Genomic DNA, 27,213 nt, shown 5'->3' with positions numbered 1-27,213 from the left:
CTGGCAAGCACTCAGGTGACATCTATCAATTTTTGACCTGGATTGTCCCATTCTTTTAGTATGTAACACTCAAAACTGCCAGTTTTCTCCCTTCCATCATTCAAAACGTGCCAGCTCCCACCTCGGCCACTGAGGGAGGTGGGGGAAGGTGAAGGTCATAGATAAGCTTACTGTAAATCTTTCATACTAGAACTTCCTACGGCTACACACCGGTGCGGCTCAACCTCGCATCCTCTCTACCGCCCCCACCTTACTGTTCCTCCGCCCACCGTACTCCCTAAGCCACGCCCGCGGCCCAGCCCCTTCCTCTGGCCCCACCCTTACCCAAGGCCCGCCCCCCCAGGCCCGTCGGCCTCCGCGTCCCTCCTCACACCTCCGCCCCGCCCCGGGGCTCGCGCCGCAGGCCCCGCCCCCGCCCCCGCCCGCGGCCGCGCCGCCCGGCTCGGCGTGCGTACGGCTCGCGGGGCCCTTCGCCGGCGTCGGCGCCTGGACCGGCTCCGGAGGCGGGCTCGTGCGGGCGGCGGCGCGAGGGCAGCCCCAAGCCCTGGGTCCCGGGGCCGCGCCCCCGCCCACGCGAGGTAGGGCCCGAGGGGCGGGCGGGGGCCGGTCGCGAGGCCTCGGGAGAGGGGTGAGCGGGTGGAGGCCTGCGAGAGGCCGCGCTCGACCCGAGCGGCTGCGCCCGGGAGCGGAGTGCGGGCCCCGAGCTAACGGTCGCGGGCGCTGCCGGCGCCGCGCGGCCCACGTGCGCCACAGTGCCCAGAGGTCCGGGCGCCCAGCACCGCGGCCGCCTCCCCGCCGAGGGCAGCCTGTCCATTTCTCTGGTGCCCGACGCGGGGAGGAGCGTGAGCGCGCTGGGCGCCGCCCCCTCGGCGCGGCTGGGCGGGAGGCTCCGGGGTCGGACCGCCGGGAAGACGCGGCGCTTGTGCCTCCTTGGAGACAGCGGGGCCCCCTGGGCGGACGGCGCCCTCGGGGTCCCCTGAAAGGCGGGGGGCGGGCGGGGACCGCGAGCCCCGGGTGGACCCCGCCTGTTTGTCTCTCAGTGAGAAATCGGCCTTGGACAAGATGGAAGGGGAGAAGCGGCCGGCGCCCTACGAGGGCCTGTTTGCCGACGGGCACCTGGTCCTCTGGACGCTGTGCTCGGTGCTGCTGCCCGTGTTCATCACCTTCTGGTGCAGCCTCCAGCGGTCGCGCCGGCAACTGCACCGCAGGGACATCTTCCGCAAGAGCAAGCACGGTTGGCGCGACACGGACCTGTTCAGCCAGCCCACCTACTGCTGCGTGTGTGCGCAGCACATTCTGCTGGGCGCCTTCTGCGACTGCTGCGGGCTGCGCGTGGACGAGGGCTGCCTCAAGAAGGCCGACAAGCGCTTCCCGTGCAAGGAGATCATGCTCAAGAGTGACAGCAGGGCCCTGGATGCCATGCCCCACCACTGGATCCGGGGCAACGTGCCCCTGTGCAGCTACTGTGTGGTCTGCAAGCAGCAGTGCGGCAGCCAGCCCAAGCTCTGCGATTACAGGTAAGGACTTTGTGCCCCAGAATGCGGCGTCGGAGTCAGGATTTCATGCAGTGGGCGGAGAGGCCTACCTTGATCTCTGCAAATGGCCTAAACTGTCCACTTCGAGGAAACAAGCTCATAAACGTCCCTGGAATTGGACAGGCAGGGCAGCTTTGCAGTAGTCATTTGCCCAGATGATACATCCAGTCCCCACTCCTCAGCCAGCCTGCCCTTTTGGGTAATGAAACTTGGCACTTAACTTGGATCCGGAGGTCTCTGAGTGCTGCAGACTTCATAGCCACGGTGTGTTGTATTTTAGCTTTTGTTCCTATTGATTATCTCCATTTTAAGTAAGGAGAATCCAAGTATGGACAAATTAGCTTTTCCCTAGACTCACCAAACTGATCCTTCTCCTTGGGGTATTATGAATGGGGAAATGAATGAAAATGAGTGTCATTCCATGGCAGCATCAGAAGCATCTTTTTCAAATCTAGATATCGCTGCTGTCGTGAAAGATAGCACTTAGAGGCACTCCACTTTTGCCAAATGGCCTTCCAGGACATGTAGCATCTCAGACAAGAGTCTTTGGTTAAGCCAAGAATATTTTAGCGGCTTCTGAATACACACACGGGACAACACATTAATGTTCTTAAATACTGTCTGAAAATAGGGAAGACACCCTTTGTTGTTCTTAGAGGTTGGTAAGAAGGAAGGCTGCTTCCGCAGATCATCTGCTCTCATTTTACAGTTGAAAGAATTTTACTTGGTGGTAAAATAGACCTGTGTCTGGGATGTCTAACCCCCAGATTAGGGTTAGGCACTCCTAGCCTTGGCTCAGCCTTAGGTCTGGACATCTTCATTGTCATGAGTTTAATTTCTGACAAGTGGAAAGGGCCCTAAGAGTGTTTAGGAACTAAATTCGAAAGCTGACACTGGATGTCAAGTTACTTTTTAATTTTTGTCTTTATTTTTTATTTTACTTCAAAATCCCCTTTTTTTTTTGACTTAGCATGAGCACTCTTAGGTCAACACCTATTTTTAAATCTTATTTTTAACAATTTTACACATCAGCTTTAGACTTAAGAAAAGTTTTCAAAAACATATTTTAAACAACTACTGAGTTTTATAACCATTAATTTTTATTTGGTATCTTTCAAATTTAGATATTGTTCTTTTGGCATCAGTGAGAGCTAGGTTACCAGCATCTTTAAGTAAATTTCATAATTCTCTCTATAGGTAAGCTTTAGTTTTCAAAACCTAGGATTAGTTGGAAAGATGACATGACTTGCATCTTATTCCCTTCCCTTCTTTGTGTCTGCAGAATTAGATAAAAATGGCTTCCATAAATACCTTAACTGTGCTTCACATACTCCTTAACGAATAATCCTAGTAAACCCCTTCAGTTGCTCCCATCACTTACCCTGATGGTCTTTCAGTGTAAACTTCCAGTGCTCACCATGATACCCAGGGTCTTACGTGCTCTCCGGACCCCGCTTACCCTTCCAGGTTTACCTACTACCGCCTGCATTAAACTTGATGCACCAGCAATGCTGAGCTGGCTGTGCCTTCCTTAAAATATCAGGCTTTTTTGTTCTGCCCTTCTCTTTCTCAAGGCTTTCCTCCCCTAGCTAGTTTCTAGGCATCTTAGAGACTCATCTCATGCCCTTTCCTCCAGGAACCCTTACCTGATCTTCTACTCACCCCCAGGTACCAATCTTTCCTTCTCGATGATGACATAACAGCCTATATTTCAGTGGTTCTCAAAGTAGGTTCCCCGGACCAGCAGCATTAGCATCATTTGGAAACTTGTTAGAAATGCACATTCTGGTGTTGCCAGATTTAGCAAACAAAATAAAACATTTGCAATATTTGGGGTAGACTTATACCAAAAAAACTGTTTATCTGAAATTGAAATTTAACCAAGCATCTTCTATTTTCCTGGCAACCCTACTTTCACCCCAGACCCACCGAATCAGAAATTTGGCCTGGAGACCAGCAATCTTTGCTCTAGCAGGCTCTGCAGGTAATTCTAAAGTTGTAGAACCACTGCTGTATTTATGTACCTTTTACAACATCAGCCTCTGTCCTTAACGAGGTATCCTTCCCTTTGTGCACAGTGAACATGATGATTTTTTCCTCACGACCTTGTTCTTACCAGTTACTGAGCAGTCTTTTCCCAGCATGCTAGAACCCCTCAACCATGGTAGAAATTATCTCTGTATAATTTAGGAAGTGTTTACTATCCCAGGATAGAAGTGTCCTGAATGTTTTGTAGTATTCTGATTTATTTTAGCCAATAATGTTATGCAGGATTACTGTCTGCTGTGACCTTCTGTAGGAATTAGATATTTCTGAAAAATAAACAAAATAAATATCTGTTTAGAACCTTTAAACACAAGCCGACTGTCCCTCTCTGGATTTTATCTAGCCCTGGCAAGGGCTCCTTCCGTGTCTGTATCACAATCTAAGTACGAGACTTAAGGGAACTATAAAGACTCAGGAAATAACTGATTTTAAAGCCTGCAGCCCACTTAAGCTCTGCAGAATAACTGACACAGGCCCTTTAATTTATACTCATTCAGTCATTATTTAATTTTCACATAGCAAGCATCTGTTTTGTGCCAGGCATTGTGCCAGATTCTACTTTCCCTGTAAATTTTTTCTCTTGTGTGTGTGTCCCCACATCTACCCCCAGTCACTAGACTGTGTTCCTGCACCTAGTATCTTAGGCCCCTTTCCTGGTCTTTTCTTCTTCCCACCTCTCTTCTGACTAAAATAGGGAATTTTGTTATAAGTATTTGTTACAGTTTTTAAATAAACCTTTCTTCCTCATAGTATTCCGTCTCGTTAAGAAACCTTAAGGTGCCTTTTTATTGATAAGACCTTTTCTTCATTACATCCTGTCCCTCCCCACCACACACACACACATACACTGATTAATGAAACAAAGCTTCTGACTTTGAGGAGGTAATTACATTGGCCACTTTAGTCTCCACTTTGACCTTTTTTTTTTTTTAAGATTTTATTTATTTATTTGACAGAGAGACAGTGAGAGAGGGAACACAAGCAGGGGGGAGTGGGAGAGGGAGAAGCAGGCTTCCCGCTGAGCAGGGAGCCCGATGTGGGGCTCGATCCCAGGACCCTGGGATCACGACCTGAGCCAAAGGCAGACCCTTAATGACGGAGCCACCCAGGCATCCCTTGGCTTTGATCTTAAACTTTATGTTTCTGTGTTCTCTTGGTATGTATTTATTCATTTCATTCATTATCTGAAACAGTGAAAGATACCAGATCATCTTCTAGAGCAGAGGTGGGCAAACTTTCTATAAAGAGCCAAAACTTAGTGTTTTAGGCTTTGTGGACCCTTACTTAACGCACTGTCCATCATAGTACAAAACCAGCCCTAGACAGTACATAAATGAAAGGGGATAGCTGTGCTTCAGTAAAACTTTATTCACAAAATCAGGTGGCAGACATACTCGTAGTTGGCCAACCCCTGTTGTCATGGGAATATCATACACGAACATCTCAACGTGACGTGTAGTTCTGCCGCCTCTTCCAGCAAACTAAAGAAGAGAGCCATCATCAACAGGTAGCTTTACAGAAAATAATAAGCAGTGTTGCCAGTAGTTTCTTTTTTCCCCTTGTAAAGCTTCTTTTTTTCTTTTTTAATTTTTTTTTAAGATTTATTTATTTATTTGAGAGAGACAGAGAGAGTGACAGAGATAGCAAGAGAGAGCACACAAGCAGGGCGGAGAGGGAGAAGCAGGCTCCCCGCTGAGCAGGGAGCTGACACGGGGCTCCATCCCAGGACCCTGGGATCATGACCTGAGCCGAAGGCGGACGCTTAACCGACTGAGCCACCCAGGCGCCCCTGTAAAGCTTCTTTTTAAAAAAATAAAGCAGTCATACTCCTGCACAAGAATGGCACATAGGGTGATGTTCTATGTCTTGGTAAAGGTTTTAGTTACATGAAAATGTTCATTTGTCAAAACTCAGCCAATGTACTAATTTGTACATTTCATCACATGTAAATTTTACGTCAAAAGAAAAATGATGGGCTCTAGGTAGTAATATGATGCTTGGTGAGGCATTTAGGAGGTATCCTGATCTACAGTTTACTTGAAATGCACCAAAAATTAGGTGGATTAATGGATGGATAGAAATGTAACAAAGCAATTACAGTAAGATATTAATGCTGAAATGTAGGTGGTGGGCTTATCTATGTTTACTGTAGGAAAAAAATCCTAATGCAAAACGTTTTAAAAAGACTGTATATTTTGGAAATACACGTTGAAGTATTGAAAGGTAAAATCTCATAATGTCTGTAATACTTTCAAATGATTCAGGAATATAGGAGTTCACATCGAAAGAGATAAAGCAACTGTGGGAAAAAATATTAAGAATCAAAGTGAAGGGTTGGCTTACAGTCATTTTGCTATACTTTTGACTTCTGTGTATGTTAAAATTTTCAAAGTAAAAAGAAGCAATTAGTCAATGATATGATTGCTGAAACTAAAATATCAAGACATTGTTAGCAATGTCTTATTTTCCCATCAGGTTTGAAATCTAGATCAATTTAAACACTAATTACAAAATACATAAAGAGACCAGTCCCGATTTCGAATATGGTATTTGTAAGGAGAAGTATAATGTTGGGTAGCTAGCATGCATCTTGGCTCTCCCTTTACAGAGCAAAGGCTGATGATAGCCATCATTTTAGGTAAAAGAATCTTTTGTGAAATTGATGAGAAGGTAGTAAATGATAAAGGTGTCCCAAATCAGTAGGGATAGAAAAGATTATTTTATGAATTGTGCTAGGACAGGTACTCCTTGGGGGCGGGGGGGAAGCAAGATCTTCATATCACACTATATACCAAAATAAACCCCAGATGGATTAAAGCAGGGGCTCTTAGTTCACAGATGGCTAAGATTCCAAGAAATCCGGATACTTTCATGAGATTCTCAGTGGAACCTGTAGCCCCAGAAGAAGCACTGAATTAAAGACAGAGATATGAAAACTGAATTGGGGGGGTGGGCGGAGAGATAAGCGAGTGTCTAGTTTGGAAATGGTGAAGGACTTCAGAGCATAAAAGCATTTAAATAAATCACAAAGGGAAATAGAGATCTATCAAAAAATAAACTGATGTACATGAAACAAGTTTGTAGTAAATGTGACAGAAAAGAGGCTGATATCCTACATCAATAAAAAGTGCATGAAATTATTAAAAGCTAGTAAAAGATGGGGTGCCTGGGTGGCTCAGTCATTAAGCGCCTGCCTTCTGCTCGGGTCATGATCCCGGGGTCCTGGGATCGAGCCCCACATCGGGCTCCCTGCTCCGTGGGAAGCCTGCTTCTCCCTCTCCCACTCCCCCTGCTTGTGTTCCCTCTCTCGCTGTCTCTCTCTCTCTCTCTGTCAAAATAGATAAATAACAACTTTAAAAAAATAAAATATTTAATGGCATAGAAAAACATTCATGAGAACTTGGAAAGAAAAGTACTGTCCGGATGTATATACATACATCATATCCCTCCTGAAAAACAAGCATATATGCACAGTAAAACTGAGAAGTACATCAAAAAGTTACGAGGAACTGTCTCTGGATGATTTTTATTTTCTGTCTTTCTGATACACTGATATTATTTAAAATATAATTTTAAAAGTTTATAAAGGGAGTTCATGAATATACCCTAGTTTTTAGAAACTCAAGCAGTACAGCAGTACGGAAAAATATAGAGTAAAAGGGGAACATTCTTCTCATCCCTCAGCCCCACTTTTCTTCCCAGAGGACAGCAATAATTCAGGAGGACCCTTTCACGTTATTCTCAGTAACAGTACCCTATTTGAAAGTGACTAGCGCACGCAGTAGGTGGGGTTGGTGGACTTGGCCTGCCGTAAGCAGTCTGTTGTGGTTTCTCAGGCTTAGTTCGAAAGCGAGTACTAACAAAACATATGCAAGTGGTTTTACAGTTTTCTAACAGATTCTGCAGATAACACTTCTTTCAGCAGTAAATAGGACTCGAGTAAATATCAGTAATCACTTGGCAAATCTGAACATCCATCGGAAAAAAACAACCTTAAAATAGAAGTCCGGAAGGGTTGACCTTGGGCGAAAGACTTTTATCCTCTTTTTTTTTTTTTTAATTCATTTAATTATAACCATTATTTTCTGTGGGTCTGCTTTTGTCTGTATGGTCAGCTCTGCCTTGTCTGTAAGTGGATTAAATTCTTAGCAGATTAAAAATGGAAACCTAGGACCTTTCCAGCGCTATTCTCTGCTTGTTCCACACACACGCATTCTGAGAGGCAAATCAGAATGTAAATGTCTTTTGTCTGTATTTCAAATGCAAACGTATAGGCTAGTTTTGTATTAACTGCCAACAAGAAATTGACTATTGTGCTATATTTACTAGAGTGTTCACAGATGGTCATAAGTTAAGAGGTTTTCAAACTGGACAAACTAGACTGAGGAAACACTTCAAAGACCCAGGCCAGGGGGCATTTAATTAAGATTCAGAACCACGGTTCTAGACCCACTTTTGTTTATGTGGATTATGTCTACTGGCATTTACCATGTTACACATTAAAATTGAGAAACTATTTAAATACTCATTTTTTAAGTAATATAACAAAATATTTTAATGAAAATTTAGTGAGAAGAGCGACACTGTTTTACTTTTTTGGGACACTTTTTTAATTTAGAGGCCACCTAGATTCTCCTGTCTGCTTCTGCATTGGGTCTGTACACTCTTGAGAGAAGGAAGATAGAATAACTGCTTGGTATTATTATTAAAGGGTTTTTGTCTTTTTTTAGTAGGCTCCACGTCCAGCGTGGAGCCCAATGTGGGACTTGAACTCATGACCCCCAAGGTCAAAACCCGAGCTAAGATCAAGCGTCCGACACCTTGGGACGCTTGGGTGGCTCGGTCAGTTAAGCATCTGCCTTTGGCTCAGGTCATGATCCCAGGATCCTGGGATTAAGCTCCCCATTGGGTTCCCTGCTCGGCGGAGAGTCGGGGATCTGCTTCTCCCTCTGCCTCTATCGCACCCCCTTGCTTATGCACGCACTCTCGCTTTCTCTGACAAATAAAATCTTAAAAAAAGAAGGACACTTAACTGACTGAGCCACCCCGGCGCCCCTTATTATTAAAGTGATTTTGACCTCAGAGTTGTCCTGAAAGGATTTTGGGGGGCCCCAGACCACACTTTAAAAACCACTATTAGATTACACTGCCAAGTATGTTCAAACTTGATTGCCCATTTTCACTAAGTAGAGAGTTGTAAATCTTTTATTTGCTCGATTTTTTTGTCTAATAGTGATGAGATTACTATTAATTTTTTTGACAGAATAATCGGTTTACCCATCATTAAAATTATGGTTTAAAATTAATTGTCTTTGTTTCTTCCTTCCCTCAGGTGCATTTGGTGTCAGAAAACAGTACATGATGAGTGCATGAAAAATAGCTTGAAGAATGAAAAATGTGATTTTGGAGAATTCAGAAACCTCATCATCCCCCCAAGTTATTTGACTTCTATTAATCAGATGCGTAAAGACAAAAAAACGGATTATGCGGTGGTAATCAAGAGTTCATTTTTCCTTATGTAATTGATTTTCATAAAGCCGCTGAAGTCCCGAGCATGCGACAGGTACAGAGTGCGGAGGGAAGAATCGTAATAGCGGGCCAGAGAGCCCTGCCCCGTATTCAGGGAGGTGCCTCAGAGTTTGGCTCTAGAGTCCTTTCATGTCTAGAGGGAAATTGGAAATGTTCTCTTACTGGTTTCTCAGTCACTGCCTGCATCTGAGTCACTTGGGGAGCTTTTTGAGAATGCAGATTCCTGAGTGCATCTCCCTCACCAGCTTTGATTTAGTGGGCCTAGGGCAGGTCCGAGGAATCTGTATTCCTTTAAGATCCTCAGATGACTCATAAACAGCCAGCTTTGAAATTCATTATTACTATCCATGAAAAGAAAACATGGATTTTCCTCATGCATTGTTCTAACAGAATTTTTCTACTTAGAACTTTATGTAGGGTGCCTAGAGATAAGTTTACCTTGCACATTCGGTGCTCCTTACAAATAATTTGAACATTAAAGCTGTCAGTGACACTTTGCAGTATGTATGTGTATGGAAACTGATAGATATGTGTCTCTCTGTATGTAGTTCTTAAGGGATAACTATAAAAATTTGCATTTATTTCCTACTTGAATATGCCAAAATAATTGAACTATTTTTTTTTAAAGATTTTATTTATTTATTTGAGAGAGAGAGAACACACGAGCAAGTGGAGGGGCAGAGGCAAAGGGAGAGGAGGAAGGAGACTCCCCACTGAACAGGGATCCTGGGATCGTGACCTGAGCTGAAGGCAGACGCTTAACCGACTGAACCACCCAGGTGCCCCAATTAAACTATTTTATTTCGAAATTAAATTATGTGTCTTTTCCAATTACGATTTTATATCTTAAATGTCATCTTTATCGGTATTCCTGCCAAAGAAAAAGGCATTTTAAAATTTAAAAACATTGGGGCATCTGAGTGACTCAATCAGTTCAGTGTCTGAGTCTTGGTTTTGGCTTATGTCGTGATCTCACAGTCCTGAGATCGAGTCCAGGCTCCTCACTCAGCATGGAGTCTGCTTGTCCCTCTCCCTCTGCCCTGCCCCAGCTCACGCATGCTCACTCTCTCTCTAAAATAAATAAATAAAAATCTTAAAAGAATTTTTAATGTTATGATACATATTTTTTAAACATAGAATCCCCTAATATATCTAAATTCAATCTGAGATCCTAAGGGATGAGAATCACTACATAAGACTGTGGAATATCTCCATTCATGTTTACATCCACAAGGAGAAGGGGAGAAGAAAGAAATGGAAAGGTTAGAGGAACATGAATTTCATTTGACTTTGGCCTTTGCGCAAATCTGGATTCTTGAATCTGATTCTGAGTACCCCGTTTTTTATTTTTTTTAATTAAAAAAAAAGCTTGCAAACTAAAATAGAATACATCCAGAGAAGGACAGTCAAGGTAAGAGCAGAGAAAATCTGTGTCCATTCTGTGAACAGTTGAAAGAACCTAAAATGGATCACCTAGGAGACAAGACTGATAAAAGATCTAATGCTTCAGGTGTTTGAGCACAAGTTCAGTGGAAGAACAAATAAAATTATTTCTTGTAGCTTTAGGAAGCAAAATTAGAATGATGAAAGTTATTGAAAGACAGATTTTTAACTCTGTTTAAGTCAAAACTTGCTAACAATTTGAGTTAGTAGTAGAATGGGCTACCTTGTTAGTTCCTTCCTACATGAGTATCCAGGCATCACCAGGTGACTTATCTAGAATAATGGAGAAGAGAATTAGTACAATAAGTGTGAGTTAAATTATTCATCTGAGTTCACTTTCCATTCCTAGAATTCTTTGATTTATATACTGTATTCATTGTACTGAGATAGTTCTTTTCCCAGCAAATTTACAGCACTTTTGTTACCAGGAAATGAAAATTTTATTGCTCGCCATCTTTGAGATATTAAACCCTTTTCACTCGCATTAATTTTTTTAGCTAGCCTCTAAGCTTGGAAGGCAATGGACCCCGTTAATAATCCTGGCCAACTCTCGTAGTGGAACGAACATGGGAGAAGGGCTGCTGGGAGAATTTAGGATTCTCCTAAACCCAGTCCAGGTAACTAAAGAGAAAATTTAGTTAATCTTCTGTGTTTCTTGTCATGTTTAGCTTTTCATTTTCCATCGTTGTAATGGTGGTTAATGCTTTAAAACAGTCGCCACTTGATTATAGAAAGAATTTTTAAAAGTATCAAGCCATTCAAATACATGGAGAAAGAGGTGCTTTCGTGGTGAGGATATAAAATGGTATAGCCACTTTAGAAAACAGTGCAGCAGTTTCTTGAAAAATTAAACATAAATTCACCATACCACCTACCAATCCCATTTCTAGCAACCGACCCAAGGGAAATGAAAGCATGTGTCCCGCAAACATTCATAGCAGTGAAATCCATAATAGCCGAAAAGTGGAGACAACCCAGCTGTCCATCAGCCGGCAAATTGATAAATTTGTTCCCACACAAGGGAATGTAACTCCATGAGAAGCAGGGACGAAGTACTGATGCATACATGTTACCAACGGTGAGCTTCAGAAACATGCTAAGTGAAGGAGGCCAGGTGCAAGGGCCTGGAGAGGGTGGCTCCACTTACTGGGCTTGTCCAGAAAAGGCAGGTGCACAGAGACAGGAGACGAGCGGCCACCCGAGGCCAGGGCTATAGATGGGGAGTGACTGCACCCAGACCCTGAGGGGTCTTCTCAGAGCAATGATAATGTTCTAACCTGGATGGTGGTGGTGGTTGCACAACTCAGTAAACGTACTAAAAATCATTTAATTGTTCACTTTAAATGAGCATTTTGTTACATGCGCCTTATACCTCAATTTAAAAAATAAGAATTAAAGGATCACACCATTGAGTTTACATGGTAGTAGCTTCTACTTTGAAAAACATTAATAACCCATGCAGCGATCAGAAATGCAGTAACTTTTTTTTTCCTTCCAATTCGTATTTTTCCCCTTCAACATTGTACAACTTAAGGAAACTATAAAAATGATAAAAAGGAAAAAAAATCACCTGCAGTTTCCCCACATGAATACATCTGTTGTTTTCGTTTGTCCATGTTCTTTCCATGAATTGTCTGTGCATCTCCATATTAACATTATGGTAACAATAATCTAGATCTAAAATTTGTATTGTTTTAATTACTTAATATTTGTCCATGGTGTGATATAGTCTTCATAATTAGACATGTAATGAGGAAGATAATTAATTGAATGGATATATCATGTTCATCCAGTCTCCTGCTGTTGGAGGTTGAGTTTGTCTCTAAGATTATACAACTGTAAATAACGCCGCACTGAATACTTTTATAAACACGCATTTTTGGTTTTTGAAATATTTTCTTAGATCATTTACAAAATTATAGATATCAAGCATCCTTGCATCTTTATGTTATTTTATGCATATTGCAAAACTGTTTTCCAGAAACATGCTCTGACTTGCACTAGTCATGGATGTGAAGAATCCAGTATAAAGTATGAAGTACTGGTTAAAGATAAACTTAGCACATTCTGGTTTCTTGTGAACAGGAAGGAGGCAGTGTTGTATCATGGACACGCCATAGGATCGAATTTGTATGTCAGCATGTAATTACTGGGGAATCACGGGCAAGTTATTCAACTTCTCTGCGCCTCCACTTCCTGGTCAACGGAATGAGGCTCACTCATTGTTAAGTAGGGTCAGTGTCGGGATGTGCTGCAAGGAACCTCAAGAGTCTGGCATGCTGTTAAACACACCATAGCCAGGACTCTCCTTCAACCATATCCATGCTCATCGGGAGGGACAGCACCCTCACAAATGGAGGATGGCGTTGGATAAAAATAATTTTTCCTTTTCTTTCATTTCTAGGTTTTTGATGTAACTAAAACCCCCCCCATCAAAGCCCTGCAGCTTTGCACTCTTCTTCCCTGTCACTCAGCCCGCGTGCTTGTCTGTGGGGGGGACGGCACTGTGGGCTGGGTCCTGGATGCGGTGGATGAAATGAAGATTAAGGTATCAATCTGTAAGACCTGTGTGCCTTTCACAGCAGGAGCTCAGCTGCTCCGAGGCCGCGAGGCACTCTTCAGGTCCTGTTTTGTATTATGCAGAGGAATGTTAGAAGACATTGCCAATTTTGAATTTCATGACTAAGCACTTCCTATGACCTTCAGCAAAACAACAGACAGTCGTTACGTTGTGTCTTTCTCGCTTTGGTCTGTGAGTTTTACCAAATACTGTGAGCCTACGAGTGGTCTGAAGAGAAAAATCTAACCTGTACCTCCCGTTTTCTAGGGACAAGAGAAGTACATTCCCCAGGTCGCGGTCTTGCCTCTGGGAACAGGCAACGATCTGTCCAACACCCTGGGCTGGGGCACGGGGTATGCCGGGGAGGTCCCGGTCGCGCAGGTCTTAAGAAACGTGATGGAAGCGGATGCGATTAAACTGGACAGGTGAGTGGTACTTCCCCCAAAAGGTGGACTTCTGGAGCTTCGGGAATATCGTTTGGTTTAAAAATGAAGACTTATGTAGCTCCCGTGTAATTGAAACGTACAGGTGCTGGGCATTTCTTTTGTTGCTGCCTATTGTGTTGTCATGGAAGGACTGGAGTCATGTGAGGCTGAGGACTTACCTCAGAATTTGTGTCGTTGCTTTGATGTGCTCATTTCTTCAAATGCTGTTTTCATAGAAGAACCTCATTTCCAGGCATCCAGAGTTGACTGGTAATAATTATAGTTAACAGGTGGTTAATTTGGTAATAATTACCTTTTTTTTTAAATTTCTGTTTTTTAGGTGGAAGGTTCAAGTAACAAATAAAGGGTACTACAACTTAAGAAAGCCCAAGGTATGTGTCTAGGGCCTCCGCGGCAACGGGTTCCGCAGCCATGAGGCAGTGGCCCCTGTATGGGGGTGGCATGGTGCTGGGGTACAGAGCCATGGTGCTCCCTGCCGCCGGGGGCCACTCACGGAGCAGAAGAGAAACCCACATGCTCAGCCCCCCACGTCGGACTCAAAAGAGGGCCGTGGGGGCAAAAACAGCAAGGGCACTCAGTGCCTCCCCGGCAGATCAGGCAGGAGAGGTTTCAGGGGAAGTGACTTGTGAGGTTGTCCTTACAAGGTAAACACAATTTAGACCAATAGAAAAAGGAACAAAAGACTCTCCAGGCAGAGGAAGTAGATCCTGGGGAATGCAGATGCTGGGTAGCAACTACTGCGGAGATAGCAGCTCTGTATTTTCTAGCAGATCCTCTGGGGACGGAGTGAAAATAGCCTGGAAACTTGCACGAGGGCAGAACAAGGGGCCTCTCAGCAGGAAATCGGAAGACGTTCTAGAGGCGGAATTAAGCGAGACCTGGCAGCTAATCGGTATTAGGGGAGGAGAGAAGATATTATACCACATTTCTGGTTGTTAACGGCTGGATGTATGGAAATGATATTAACTGAAGATAAAAAGAGTTTCAGGTTTGAGTAAGAGGAAAAGGAGTTAGATTTGGGGCCCCTCAACCTCGAGGCTGTGGCACACTGGACAGGAGTTGGAGATGCAGGCTTAGTGCTCAGGAGCAAGACAGAGCTGGAGATGGAGACGGGTCCTTGCGGGGTGGGAAATAGATGAAGTGGGGACCCTGCAAGTTGCCGTGACAGTAAAAAGCACATGTAATGGGAACACAGGCGTGGAGAGCCTGGATGCAAAGCAGAGCCGGGCTGGATGGTAAGATCTGAGGCATAGCATATTAACCAGAACAGCAAAGGGAAATTCATATGGATTGTGACTGGCCTTTGAACTGAAGCTTTAGTTCTGGAAACCACTGGATAGTATCAGCTCTGAGTGAAAAGTAAATGCAGAAAGTATAAAATTTTCACAAAGAACATAAAGACTAAGATTTACATACTTGACATATGTCACAGGCTGAGACTAAGCATAATCTCTCACTTCCTCTTAATCTGTCACTTCCTCGTACCCCCTCCCACAGGAATTCACAATGAACAACTATTTTTCCGTTGGACCTGATGCTCTCATGGCTCTCCATTTTCATGCTCACCGTGAGAAGGCGCCATCTCTGTTTTCTAGCAGAATTCTTAATAAGGTGTGTTGGATAAAATAACATTGCCTGCTTATCACCGAAGGTACAGTAAAAATCAATAGTTTAATTCTATCTAGCATCCTTTCAAGTAGATTCAACTAGAACTTACTTATGGAAGCATTTACCTGCTCTGTTTTTGTGTAAGACTGTCAAATTAGATCCTTAAATATATTTTATCAAAATACAACTCACACTTTTTAATTCAGAGAATGTTTTACAAAAGCACATTTTGTTTAGGTAGCAACTAGATGGAAAGATACATGATCGCTTATCTCATTTACTTATTTATTTATTTATTTTTAAAGATTTTATTTATTTGACAGAGACACAGAGAGAGAAGGAACACAAGCAGGGTGAGTGGGAGAGGGAGAAGCAGGCCTCCCGCCAAGCAGGGAGCCTGATGCGGGGCTCAATCCCAGGACCCTGGGATCATGACCCGAGCCGAAGGCAGAAGACGCTCAACAACTGAGCCACCCAGGCACCCGATTGCTTATCTTATTTAAATGGCAACTAAAACTGCAAAGAAATTTTAGGCAGGAGAAAGTTTTTATGAAATCATAGTGGAAAAAGAGATTCCTTTAGGTTCAAAAAACTCCAAAATGCAGATGAAGTAAGAGAAGGAGCAGTTTGTTTACCACGGCCTTTTTAACTATGATCATCACTCTCATTTCTAGTACAAATGATTTCCTTTGGTGGAAGTTTGATTTTATATTTTTTTCAAAGATTTTATTTATCCATTTGAGAGAAAGAGAGCACAAGCAGGAGGAGAGTCAGAGGGAGAGGGAGAAGCCGGCTTCCCACTGAGCTGGGAGCCGAACGTGCAGCTCGATCGCAGGACCTGGAGATCATGACCTGAGCCAAAGGCAGACGCTTAAACGTCTGAACCACCCAGGCACCCCTGAAATTTTTTTTTTAATGGCATTTGGTGATTGAGCAACAGGATGTGAAAATTAAATGCAAAACAGTTTTCCTCCTGGTTTTGTTTCACAGATATTTCAAATTAACAGTCTCCTCTTACTCATATAGTTACTAAGGCAGTAAGTGTTGCTGTTTGTATGATTAGTAATTCACATCTCAGTGCTTTCATCAACCTTTCTATATTCAAAAGTGATTATAAAATGTTCACTAGATTGATCTGTATTCCTTTAAGTAATCTGAAATATTAGGAAAAGGTAGAATTTTGTAATTTTAATATAGTATTTCTTTATAAAATGCAGCTTTTTGGATAAACGGGGAGAAAACACCATTTAGTCACGAACCACACCTATCTCACATTCCCTGTGAAAAATGGGCTAACTCAGCTCAAAGGTAGTGGTGCCCATTCTTCGCATGAGAATTGGGTCCACTCTAAGGAAACACGGCTTGACGGTCGTGTCAGGAAACTGCCATAGTGTCCTTGTCTTGCTTACAGAGCTTGTTAGGTTGCTTTAATATCCCCTTTTCTATCCATTTCTCATAGGCTGTTTACTTATTCTATGGAACCAAAGACTGTCTAGTGCAAGAATGTAAAGATTTGAATAAAAAAGTTGAGGTAAGCTTTTAAAGTTTTAGGTGATTATAAACTTTTTTAACAAAAATGCTGAATTTTCTGTTAACATATTATGCTAACATACATGAAGTATTTATTGTGTGCCAGGCACTTTATTAAGTGCTTTATACACATTATTCCCCTAAATTGTCACCATAGCCCTGTAAAGCAGGTACTATTATATTCCCATTATGCAGAGGAGGAAACTGTGGAATTAAGTAATTTGCCCAAATCCACACAGTCCCCAAATACACATATAACCAGGATTCAAACCCAGGTTTATCCACCTCGTCTGTTTAACTGATGCTGAACAGCTTCCATTTGTATTTGATGGCCCATGCTAAGCAGTCTCACACAGTGCCTGACTCATCAGGGACTCTAGAGGAAGTTTAAACGCAGAGTGTAATTTATATTATGGCTGAGGTGTCTATCTTTCTTATATACTAAAGCAGAGTAAAGATGTATGAGCAGTAAAAGTAGGATATTAACGAGTGCTTATTGCTACAGTATCCGATATGGCAAAGTCTTGTATATATTCCTTGCTCACTTCCAGAAAGAATCTGTAATGGGTGACCACACCGACAAAGACATTAATACAGAGAAACCTAGAACTAGTAAAGTAAGTCAGAGGGGAAGGTTCCGGCAGACGGCTTGGGAAAAGAGAAAACAAGGGGCAGGGGATGTGAGGAGCCTGATACACATAGGCCAGGGAGGGCCGTGGCCATCAGGCTAACACTGAGCTCACAGACTCTGCAGCTGAGGCACGGGACGAACGGCAATGTTTGCCATAAAAACACTTCCCTTCAGCTTTATCATATTTCCTTTGTCCTGGGCTCTAATAGCATTGGTAGAGTGAAGCAGACATGGTAACGCTTTATTTTTGTGTGTGTCTGTTATTTTACTTATACAAATACTATTTGTGAAGCCACCTACCAAAGGCCAGGCACTGTCTTAGGTACTCGATACATCCCCGGCTCTCCCTGAGTGTACGGTGTAGAGAGAAGGAAGACATCTAAGCCACATGGCAGTATGAGGGGTGACATGATAAGGAAGGCCTTCGGTCTGATGAGAATAAGTAAGAGCAACCGTCTAGGGAAAGTGACTGAAACAAGTCTCTCTGGAAGAAGTGCGAAAGGAGGTGAAAATTGTTCAAGGCTGGGCAACCCTCTTGGGTCCCCTCTTTGAGAGCTTTTTACTCTATCATTCAATAAACTTTACTGTCGCTCAGTAAATCTTGCTTTGCTGCCCGATCCCCAAAGAAGGAAGCTGTTCTCAGCTAAGAGCACGTGCAGACATCCAGAAGTAAGAGAGAACGTGGTATATTTGCGTGAGGTCAAGCTGGAGGACGGCTTGCGGGAGGGAAAGTGGCGAAAGAGCTGAGGCCAAATCTCAGAGGAGCCGTACTGGCCCTTTAAAGAACTTGGATTTCATCCCAAGCATGAGTCAAGCCCTGAAGGGCTGTCATCGGGGGATGGCACGTTTGCATTTTGTAAGCGCCCCCGTCGCACTGCTCTGAGAGAGATGAGGGCAGACAGAGCCCGTAGGAGCACGTTAGGGGAGAGCTGAGGGTGTGCTGGACTGGGGGTGGTGGGCATGGTAGGGACTTAGAAGGGGAGGGTAAAGGCAAAGAAGGCAGAGATGACCCCCAGCTTTCTGGCTTAGGCACCTGGGGGTCATCTCTGCCTACTTCACCTTTACCTTCCCTGAGAAGTCGGTGGTAAGGGCCACAGAGGAGATGCTCCACTCCACATTAGCTCAGTGCCGCGCATAGGAGTCTCGGGCTGCGGTCAGTTGGAGGTGTTCGACGGGCAGTGGGTCACGCAGATCTGGCCCGGGTCCTCTCCCGGACCGGCAGGCTGGAGCTGTCAGCTCTGAGGCGGCAGTTATGGCAGTTAACGACATGGCAGTGGCTGAGCTTTTCCTCCAGAGTCTGCAGCCTGACGAGAGCAAGGAGCCTAGGACCCAGCTAGCGTGAGGCAGGGGTCGGGGCTCTCGGTAGTGACTGAGGACGAGTTCCCAGGGAAGGAGAGTCCGGCTCCCAGAAACCAAGGAAGGCAGTAGTTCTGGAAGAGTGTCGGACGCTACCGGGACAGCAAGTTAGATAAGGCTGGAAAAAGATACTGAGACCTAACAAAAATGGTGCCATTTTACCTTGTTAAAAAAGAATGCTGTAATTAATGTATTCTAATAAGTACCGAAGATGAAGGCAGAGTCCTTGGGGGGGGGGGGTGAGTAGGCCGTAGTCTCTTACCCGCGCGCCTCTGACCTGCGTGGATGGAAATGGACATGAATCCTGAGCGGCTGTGCCCCATGGTAATGAACTGCTCGGATTTCTTTAAAGCTAGAGCTGGACGGCGAGCGAGTCGAACTTCCCAACCTGGAAGGCATCATAGTTCTGAACATCGGCTACTGGGGCGGCGGCTGCAGACTGTGGGAAGGGATGGGAGACGAGACGTACCCTCTCGCCAGGTGCGTGCACGGGTGGCCACTTTGGGGTGCCGTGTTTCCTTTAAAGCAGCTCGTCCCGTGTTCTCTGTAGGCTCTTCGTATTTTCTCTAAAGGGTTTTCTGGTTTGCCTACCTCATTAATAGGAGTATTTAACCAGTTGGTTGTCCATCTCCGTGAGAACATAGTTGTCCTCACGGGGCTGATTTTCCTCCATTGCCTCACGTAGTCCGTGTTTCTTCTGTCCACCCATAGGCATGATGACGGTTTGCTGGAGGTCGTTGGCGTGTACGGGTCTTTCCACTGTGCTCAGATCCAAGTGAAACTGGCAAACCCCTTTCGAATAGGACAGGCACACACAGTGCGGGTAGGTGGGGTGTCGCTCTGTGCTTCATACGTGCGGAGACTACTTGTCCGAGTCCGTTTCTAAGCCACTGATCCAGATCTGCCCACTACAGCTTGCCTCGCACGGTGCTTTACAACCGTACTGTTGCTCAGCCTCCGCCAAGGCTTGGGTGTGTTGGGGAGGAAACCGGAGGTGTGGGAGAAACAAAGCTTTCCATGGAAAAGAATCCCTTAAACAACTGATGAGTAAAGGTATATTCAGATTAGTTCTCCGAGAACGAAATGCTTAGACTTGTCCCTAAGAGGGGTTAAGGGACTGTGGATGATAGTACTAAGGAAGACCTTTCTGAACTTTAGGGGAGTGACTTTCTTCTCGTTCTTTGTTCCCTAATACCAGTTGATTTTGAAGTGCTCCATGATGCCAATGCAGGTAGATGGGGAGCCGTGGGCCCAGGGGCCCTGCACCGTGACCATAACTCACAAGACGCACGCCCTGATGTTGTATTTCTCTGGAGAACAGACGGATGAGGACATCTCCAGTACTTCCGATCAAGAGGACAGGAAGGAAACCGAGTTGACGGATGAGGAAATGCAAGTTTAGAGGAGAACCCTCACACACGCGGACATACATGGTCGTCCGAAAGTTAGAAATTCCCTACCAACTGTTTAGTCTTAATTTCACCAGTAGTGTAATGGGTATACGTTTATGTAAATAGCATTCCAGAAACGGCCAACTTTCCAGTTGTTTACAGATGCCTGTTCCTTTTTCAGCAAAACACCCCAGTCGTATTGAACTAACTAAAAAGTCACGGAACGTTAATTACTCAAAGGTGAGGTATTTCTCGGGGCTTTTTGTTTGAGAGTGGGACTCACTCTGAGCCACGCGCCCTCATTCCTTATTCTCGAATACACAGCTGATGGACACATTACACGTCCAGCAAGATGTAGGTGGAAAAATCATTGCCATCTTAATTCTTAACGTGGTGACACACCATAACATTTTAAAAATGAACCTGCTTTTTTGAAAGGAGATGATTCGTGTCAAACCAGCACGGGTAATGCAGGCCCTCCTCCTGCAGCTTATCTCCGAAGACTTCCTGCAGCCCAGCCCTGAGTGGATCCGTAAGGATCTATTTCTAGGAAACCTACAAGGAGAAGTGTTAAAGAAAGACAATACTTAAATTTTCTGTTATAATTTTTATCTTGAGAGCATTTTCAGACCCCCAGATGTTGCTTGCTTAACCCTGTTAATGACCACATTGAGCTGGAATTCAGCATCTCGTTTATAACCCCGTGTAGCCAGAAGACCACCACATAGGTGAACTGGTAAAGAATAACATTCAGAGCACTTTGGATTGAAAGTTAGGGTTTCTGAACTGGACAGTTGACCAGTTTCTCCTGAGTAAAAGACAGTATACACAATTCAAAAAAGTACTACAGAAAATTTATTAGTCATAGTAATTGCTCAAAAAAAGTTCAATAATGATTGGTAACTTCTAAAAGTTCAGTGGTCTGGTAGTATTTTGAAGTATAGTAGTCCTTTATATCCAGAGTACTTAACAGAAATCCTCTTGGGGAAGCAGACAGAATCCTGTGCTAAAATGTTTATATCATATTTATTTTAAAATGAGAGAGATATTTTTTTATTTATTTATTTTCTTCATTGTGGTATACTTGTGTTTAGTGTTTACAATATATGGCTTTATTTAATAAGTTAAATTTATCACATAAATTTATCACAAAAATATCAGGGGCGCCTGGGTGGCTCAGTCGTTAAGCGTTTGCTTTCAGCTCAGGTCATGATTCCAGGGTCCTGGGATCGAGCCCTGCATCGGGCTCCCTGCTCAGCAGGAGGCCTGCTTCTCCCTCTCCCGCTCCCCCGCTTGTGTTTCCCCCTCTCACTATGTCTCTCTGTCAAATAAATAAATAAAATCTTTAAAAAAAATTTATCACATAAATTCAGCTAGTCACAATCAGAAGTATAGCCTGTTGACTAATTAACACCCATAATTTAATTCTCCTGACATATATGTTATCCAGATATTCTCATTCTTCAGAAATATTACTCAATTTTTTTTTTAAAAAGAGGGGAATGAAAGCACTGGCAAACAACTTTTGCGTAACTGAAAGTTTCATTTCATTCTTTTATCTGACCCCTCATTTGCCAAGAACTTACTGAAGGGCTAGTCTCATGGTTCCCCCCTAGAGGGCGCTCTTCTGGTGTGAACCAGCCTGCACCCTCAGGCCAGTGAGGCCGACCCATTGGGCCTCCAGCCTGCTGTTTTCCTAACAAATGGCCCATTCTGTGGGCTTGGTGGTCTTTCATGACGTTAATCTCTGAAAGACTAGAATGTATCCCCCAAAACACCATTAGCTTCCTTTAAGGATCTGTTACGGATCTGTCATCCATGAATTGCCATAAACTTAAATTTAATGAAATTTAAGTGGCCTCAGACTGAGGCCATACCTTGAAGGAAAAACTTAGTAGTGATACAGTAGTCAGTGCATTATATATATAAAATACTTTTTTTCTGCTTAAATTAACCTCTTCCTGATCTCAACAGGAAATGCTAAATTCTAGTATTGAAAGATTTTGTGAGCAAATCTGTTTTCACCTTTTTCATACAGCTTCGTCAAGGTTGAGGGGAGAGTTTTATAGATTTTTCTTTTATGGACTGATCATGTTTTGAGAATAATGAATTTTATTCCTTAACTCATGATCAACATTGTTACAGATGTCACATTTTATAAATATACTGTTAAATTCACTTTACTTTAGGCCGTAATTTATCTGTAATATAATTCCATAGTGCTAGTTGTAGAATCAAAGTAGATAGTTTGGGATATCAGAATTAAAATAATCAAAATAACTATCTTTTTGGTTAAAACCATACTCTAACCATAATGTTACATTGGATTTAGAACAGATCTATATATAACACTCTTGTGTATTTAAACAAATTGTTTTTTCAATTTTCATAATCCAGTGAGGTTTTTTTCACCTACTGACTCTTCATGAAGATTTTTCTCTTGCTTTAGTCATTCAGACTTCATTTTCATTTGGGAAAGTTATTTCTGAATACCATATCATAAAACACCATTTTAGCAAAGTCCATTTACTTTTTAGGCACATGTACCCAGCATTTCAAATAAATGGGTAGGCATAGGTCTTGTTTTAAATAAGGTCAGTTTACAAGGCTCCTGTTTGCAGGTTACACATTAGAGTAGCAGACGTCAACGTCACCAGGGATTCTGTACTTCGCAAAAAATAATTTGCCATAATATTTTCCTGTTCCATTTTAAATCATCTTGACTTAAACACAATAACAAATTCTACATTCTCAGGAAGGAATACATGAAGTAAAGCATATCTCCATGTCTGTCTTTAGATTTCTCTCATCCTTTGCTGTCCTGGTGCATTCCCAATTCCTTCAGCTTAGCAGCTTAAACACGGAGTACCTGGCAGCTCGTATGGATCCCATAAGTAGATGGTGATAATTTCAGTGCTCTGTTATGTTCAGTAGAAATCAAACTGACTTGTGTTTTAAGATACAGGTTGTCTGATAGATTACGTGATCTTAAATGAGTTTTAGGTTTTCTGCAACAATTAGCTGTGAACCCTTAACGTAGCTAATGTTTATAAAAATTTTATAGTCAGAATTATTTATTTTTATTATTGTAGGGTGTGTCAAAACATGTAGTATTTGCTTTTTGAAATATGTTTGCCTACTTAAAGTTGTAAAATATTCTGTGACTCAGAAATTGTAGAGTCGGGGCACCTGGGTGGCTCGGTCGTTAAGCATCTGCCTTCGGCTCGGGTCATGGTCCCGGGGTCCTGGGATCGAGCCTCGCATCGGGCTCCCTGCTCTGCGGGAAGCCTGCTTCTCCCTCTCCCACTCCCCCTGCTTGTGTTCCCTCTCACGCTGCCTCTCTCTCTCTCTCTCTCTCTCTCTCGCAATTAAATAAATAAATAAAATCTTAAAAAAAAAATTGTAAAGTCATTTGACCTACTACTAGCATGTCAAAAGAAAAATAGTTTGCATTTATAATATAAAGCAAAATTGTATTTACTGTGTATTATGGAATTTTAAATTTGCACTAACTAGAATACTTTAAAGGTTTATTAATTTACAGATTCATGTGGATCCGAATACATAATCTTTACTTGTTTGGCCAAAAAGGTCAATAGAATAGGGGATAGTTTTGTGTGGTTTTTCCTTGAAATGATAATATTGAAGCAAGAACCAGCACTTCATATTCGGAGGTTTTTTTAATTCTACCTAATTTGGGACAATGGAATGTAAGTAGGTTTATTTTAAAAAATACCTAGGAATGTAAAAAAAAAGAGTGTTCTTACTCTGTCCCAGGCTGAATGAAGGTATGTTCTCAGCGACAAGACGGAAGCAGTGGTTTTGGTTTTGCTTTTAAAATATGCCCCTGCCTTTCTCAAATTTCCCTTTAAGGCCTGTCTCCTGTTTCTCAAAGCGTGATCACGTTGCCTGCAGCATCACAAATCCCTCGGCGCTGACAGCCTCTGATGCCGAAGCCCAGCCCCTGACTTGAGGAATCAGTGTCTCCGGAGATGGGACAGAGCCATCTCCAGTGTTATTCACAGGCACCTCGGGTGCTCATGATACACACCTGACATTTTTCAAGCGACTGGTCCATACCTCGTGTTCACCCAGGGCTTCTGCTGGATGGATACCTTGTAGAAAAATTGAATTGGATGTTCTTAAAGTTGTTTTTCCTTCAGGCCACTGTGTTCTTCCCCCCAAATCATTCTTCTAGAGGAATTCTATCCTCTCCAAATTCATGTATCCGTCTAGACTCAATTACATAAAAATTGGTAGCCTCAGATCCTTCCGTGGAAACAGGTTTTGGATATGATGTATGGAGTCTCAGAGAACAAGCAGTGCTGGGGGCCAGTGGAGTGGACCCCCAGGGGCTCCTGCTTTCTCACTTCACTGGGTGCAGCCCCCTGCTGGATGCTGCTTCAGATAAGATTTCGGTAGATAAAATTCTTCCTCTTTTTGAAAAAAAAAAAAAAGGATTCCACTATTTTTTTAAGGGTTTGGAAGCCACTATTCTAATGACTTTTATCACCTGTTTCATTTTCTGCTGATTTGTACATATTCAGAAACCTCATGTTTTCTGGTGAAAAATACTGTGGTGGTCTCGGTTGCTGCTTGGAATATGACTATTGGGCTATTTCTCAAGTTTTAAAGGCATTTTGTTGAATAGTAAAGCACTGGCTTAACCTCCGTTCCTCCCGTTTCTAATTTTAGTGTAGAAATGGTCTAAGTATTTAGTTAATTTTAGTTCTGTAAATACACACATGTTTACCCACCCCCACAGCCCTGACTATAGTCAGTGCATGAGGTTTGCAGGTATCAAAAAGGTACATTCCAAGGATCTGGAGAAAGAATCCAAAAATGTCCCTCTCTCATACAGAAGTTCACAAAACTTAAATGATTGAACCTAGTCACCTGCAGAAACGTCAGAAGAAAGCGAGTCACCTAGAAGCTGTAGATATGAGTGTATTGCTGATGCTAGACACTTCCTCCATCTCTGCAGCTCACTTCCTGGGCTGCCTCACCACTAAAGGGAAGTGTCCACCCAGAACGCCCTGAGCAAGATAAACCGTAGGAAATTTCCACTGTGTGGTGCTTTTTGGTGACCAATGTGGGAAGTTAGAAAGGAGAGCTGGGAAGTTAGGTTGCTGCCCTTGTTCCCCTCACACTGTCCAGGCAACAGGGCATCCGTCACGTACGCAGACTGTGCCACATGTGAGAACATTCCTGCCAGAAGGGCGCCATGCTATAGTCGAGGACAGTGGCTCATCAGAACACCTGATCTCCTTCCTCTGGTTCTGGGCTCTGGCAGCAGTCTTTCTCTGGAATTTGATCTGTTTGAAGGAGCCCCACAGACAATGGGCACTGTGATTTGTAATTCTATTTTCTACACGTTTAGAGCAGCCTGGATCCTTGGCCCTAATCACCTGCAGGTGAGCTGGCTGAACTGGCTTTCTGAGCCCACAGTGTCAACACTTGGGATGGCTCCAGCCACGCACACCAGCTGGCCTTTGCACTTTCTCCCCCACCCCTGGCCACAGTGCCATGTACCTACTGCTTAAGTACCCTGTGTTACTCACTTTGTTGTGTTTGCTCTGTATTGTCGTGGTTGATGCCTATAGACAGACAAATGAGAATTAAAGCATTTGATATGTTGGAAACGTTTGCTTGTTTTTTAATAAAATTTAAAGTGCAGCACTCCAAAAAGTCTGATCCTGTGTTGTTTTTTGACACAACAGTGAGATAAAATAACAGCTTTGAGTTAGTTTCACAGATGATGGTCCTTGGTCTACGGCAGGACTAACTGTGGCAAGCTCTGGGTCAGGTGCTTGTGGGCAGAAAGCAGAATAGAAGATTCCTACCACATGGTTTTGGTAGCCTGGAGCAGAGTATACAAACTTGAATGCACATTCATTCTTGTCTTCACCCAAAAGTCCATTTTTACAAATTTTTTGAAATAAAAATTCGGGGCACCTGGGTGGCTCAGTCGTTGAGCATCTGCCTTCAGCTCAGGTCATGATCCCAGGGTCCTGGGCTCGAGCCCTGCATCAGGCTCTCTGCTCAGTGGGGAGCCTGCTTCTCTCTGCCACCCACCCACCGACCCATCCACCCCCCCCCCCCCGCCACTCAGGCTTATGCTGTCTCTCTCTCTCTGAAATAAATACATAAAATCTTCTAAAAACAAAAAAGTATTGGGGGGGCGCCTGGGTGGCTCAGTGGTTAAGCGTCTGCCTTCGGCTTAGGTCATGATCCCAGGGTCCTGGGATCGAGCCCCACATCGGGCTCCCTGCTCCACGGGAAGCCTGTTTCTCCCTCTCCCACTCCCCCTGCTTGTGTTCCCTCTCTCGCTGTGTCTCTCTCTGTCAAATAAATAAAATCTTTAAAAAAAAAATTCACTGTTCACTTGCCTACTTTTTATTTTTTTTTAAGGATTTTTTTTTTTAATTCATTTGAGACAGAGCAAGGAGCAGGGAGAGAGGCAGAGGAAGAGGGAGAAGCAGACTCCCTACTGAGCAGAGAGCCCATGTGGGACTCAATCCCAGGACCTGGAGATCATGACCTGAGCCGGAGGCAGAGGCCTAACCATCTGAACCACCCAGGTGCCCCCTACTTTTTATTTTAAACAGACACTGCCAAGCCTAGTGTACCTTCTCTTGATCAATCAGTTTAAACATGAATCACCCACTGAAGTTCACAAGGAAGACTATTAAGAACCCCAGACAAGTCCGTGTTTTGACTTCTTACATTTTAACACATTTATTGGCCATTTGGGTGCTCTGCTAGATGTTTTTACTTATTTTCATCTCGTTATAATCGGCAGTGCCCGAGTAGACCTTATCGAGTCCATATTACAGACTGGTAATGCAGAGCTTGATGACGCCCGGTCCTCACCCCCGCTGCTTTCTCACCCTCAACGCCCCTCACCACCACCAGTGTACCGTAGAGAATGCAGTGTGAGGTGTGGGCAGACGTGTCATGGTGCTGGGCACTGGGAATGCTAGGGTTTATGATAAACCCTCATAGGGACTCCCCACACAAGGAAACTGATCCACATACATTTTAAAGATGAATTACCTGTGGAAGGAGTTCAGAGATTTTGATGAGCTGAAAGCATTACACGGCCATAACAATTTTTTCAGTAGGGTTTTGGAACTAG

The 27,213-nt window shown here is 43.5% G+C and overlaps 2 protein-coding genes across 4 annotated transcripts in view; one reads left to right on the top strand and one right to left on the bottom strand.

Moving 5' to 3' along the window:
- The first annotated feature begins 442 nt into the window (after positions 1–442).
- DGKE (diacylglycerol kinase epsilon) lies at positions 443–24,080 on the top strand. Its single transcript, XM_027624777.2, has 14 exons — positions 443–578; positions 1,041–1,517; positions 8,914–9,073; positions 11,051–11,170; positions 12,958–13,101; positions 13,381–13,538; positions 13,879–13,930; positions 15,057–15,170; positions 16,627–16,698; positions 19,037–19,164; positions 19,396–19,507; positions 19,883–20,076; positions 20,257–20,315; positions 23,949–24,080. Exons 2-13 carry the CDS (start codon positions 1,063–1,065, stop codon positions 20,276–20,278), a joined length of 1,731 nt encoding a protein of 576 aa, XP_027480578.1. The 5' UTR covers positions 443–578; positions 1,041–1,062; the 3' UTR covers positions 20,279–20,315; positions 23,949–24,080.
- Positions 4,920–27,213, bottom strand: part of TRIM25 (tripartite motif containing 25) — a 55,155-nt gene continuing 32,861 nt past the window's right edge. The window contains exons 10-12 of one of the 3 annotated variants that reach the window (XR_003525144.2): positions 13,718–13,805; positions 10,777–10,826; positions 4,920–5,062 (exon numbers count right to left, since the gene is read on the bottom strand). Coding sequence is in view for 2 of the 3 variants with exons in the window: in XM_027624771.2 (XP_027480572.1) it covers positions 25,878–25,935; positions 27,132–27,209 (136 nt within the window). In the remaining variant the exon portion in view is untranslated. Of the gene's footprint in view, positions 5,063–10,776; positions 10,827–13,566; positions 13,806–25,801; positions 25,936–27,131; positions 27,210–27,213 lie in introns of those variants that run through there. The other 2 variants (XM_027624771.2, XM_027624772.2) reach the window with 2 other exon arrangements.

Source organism: Zalophus californianus, chromosome 16 (genome assembly GCF_009762305.2).
Source record: "Zalophus californianus isolate mZalCal1 chromosome 16, mZalCal1.pri.v2, whole genome shotgun sequence".
In the NCBI taxonomy this organism is placed as follows: Eukaryota; Metazoa; Chordata; class Mammalia; order Carnivora; family Otariidae; genus Zalophus; species Zalophus californianus.
This window is presented reverse-complemented; position numbering and strand designations above follow the sequence as displayed.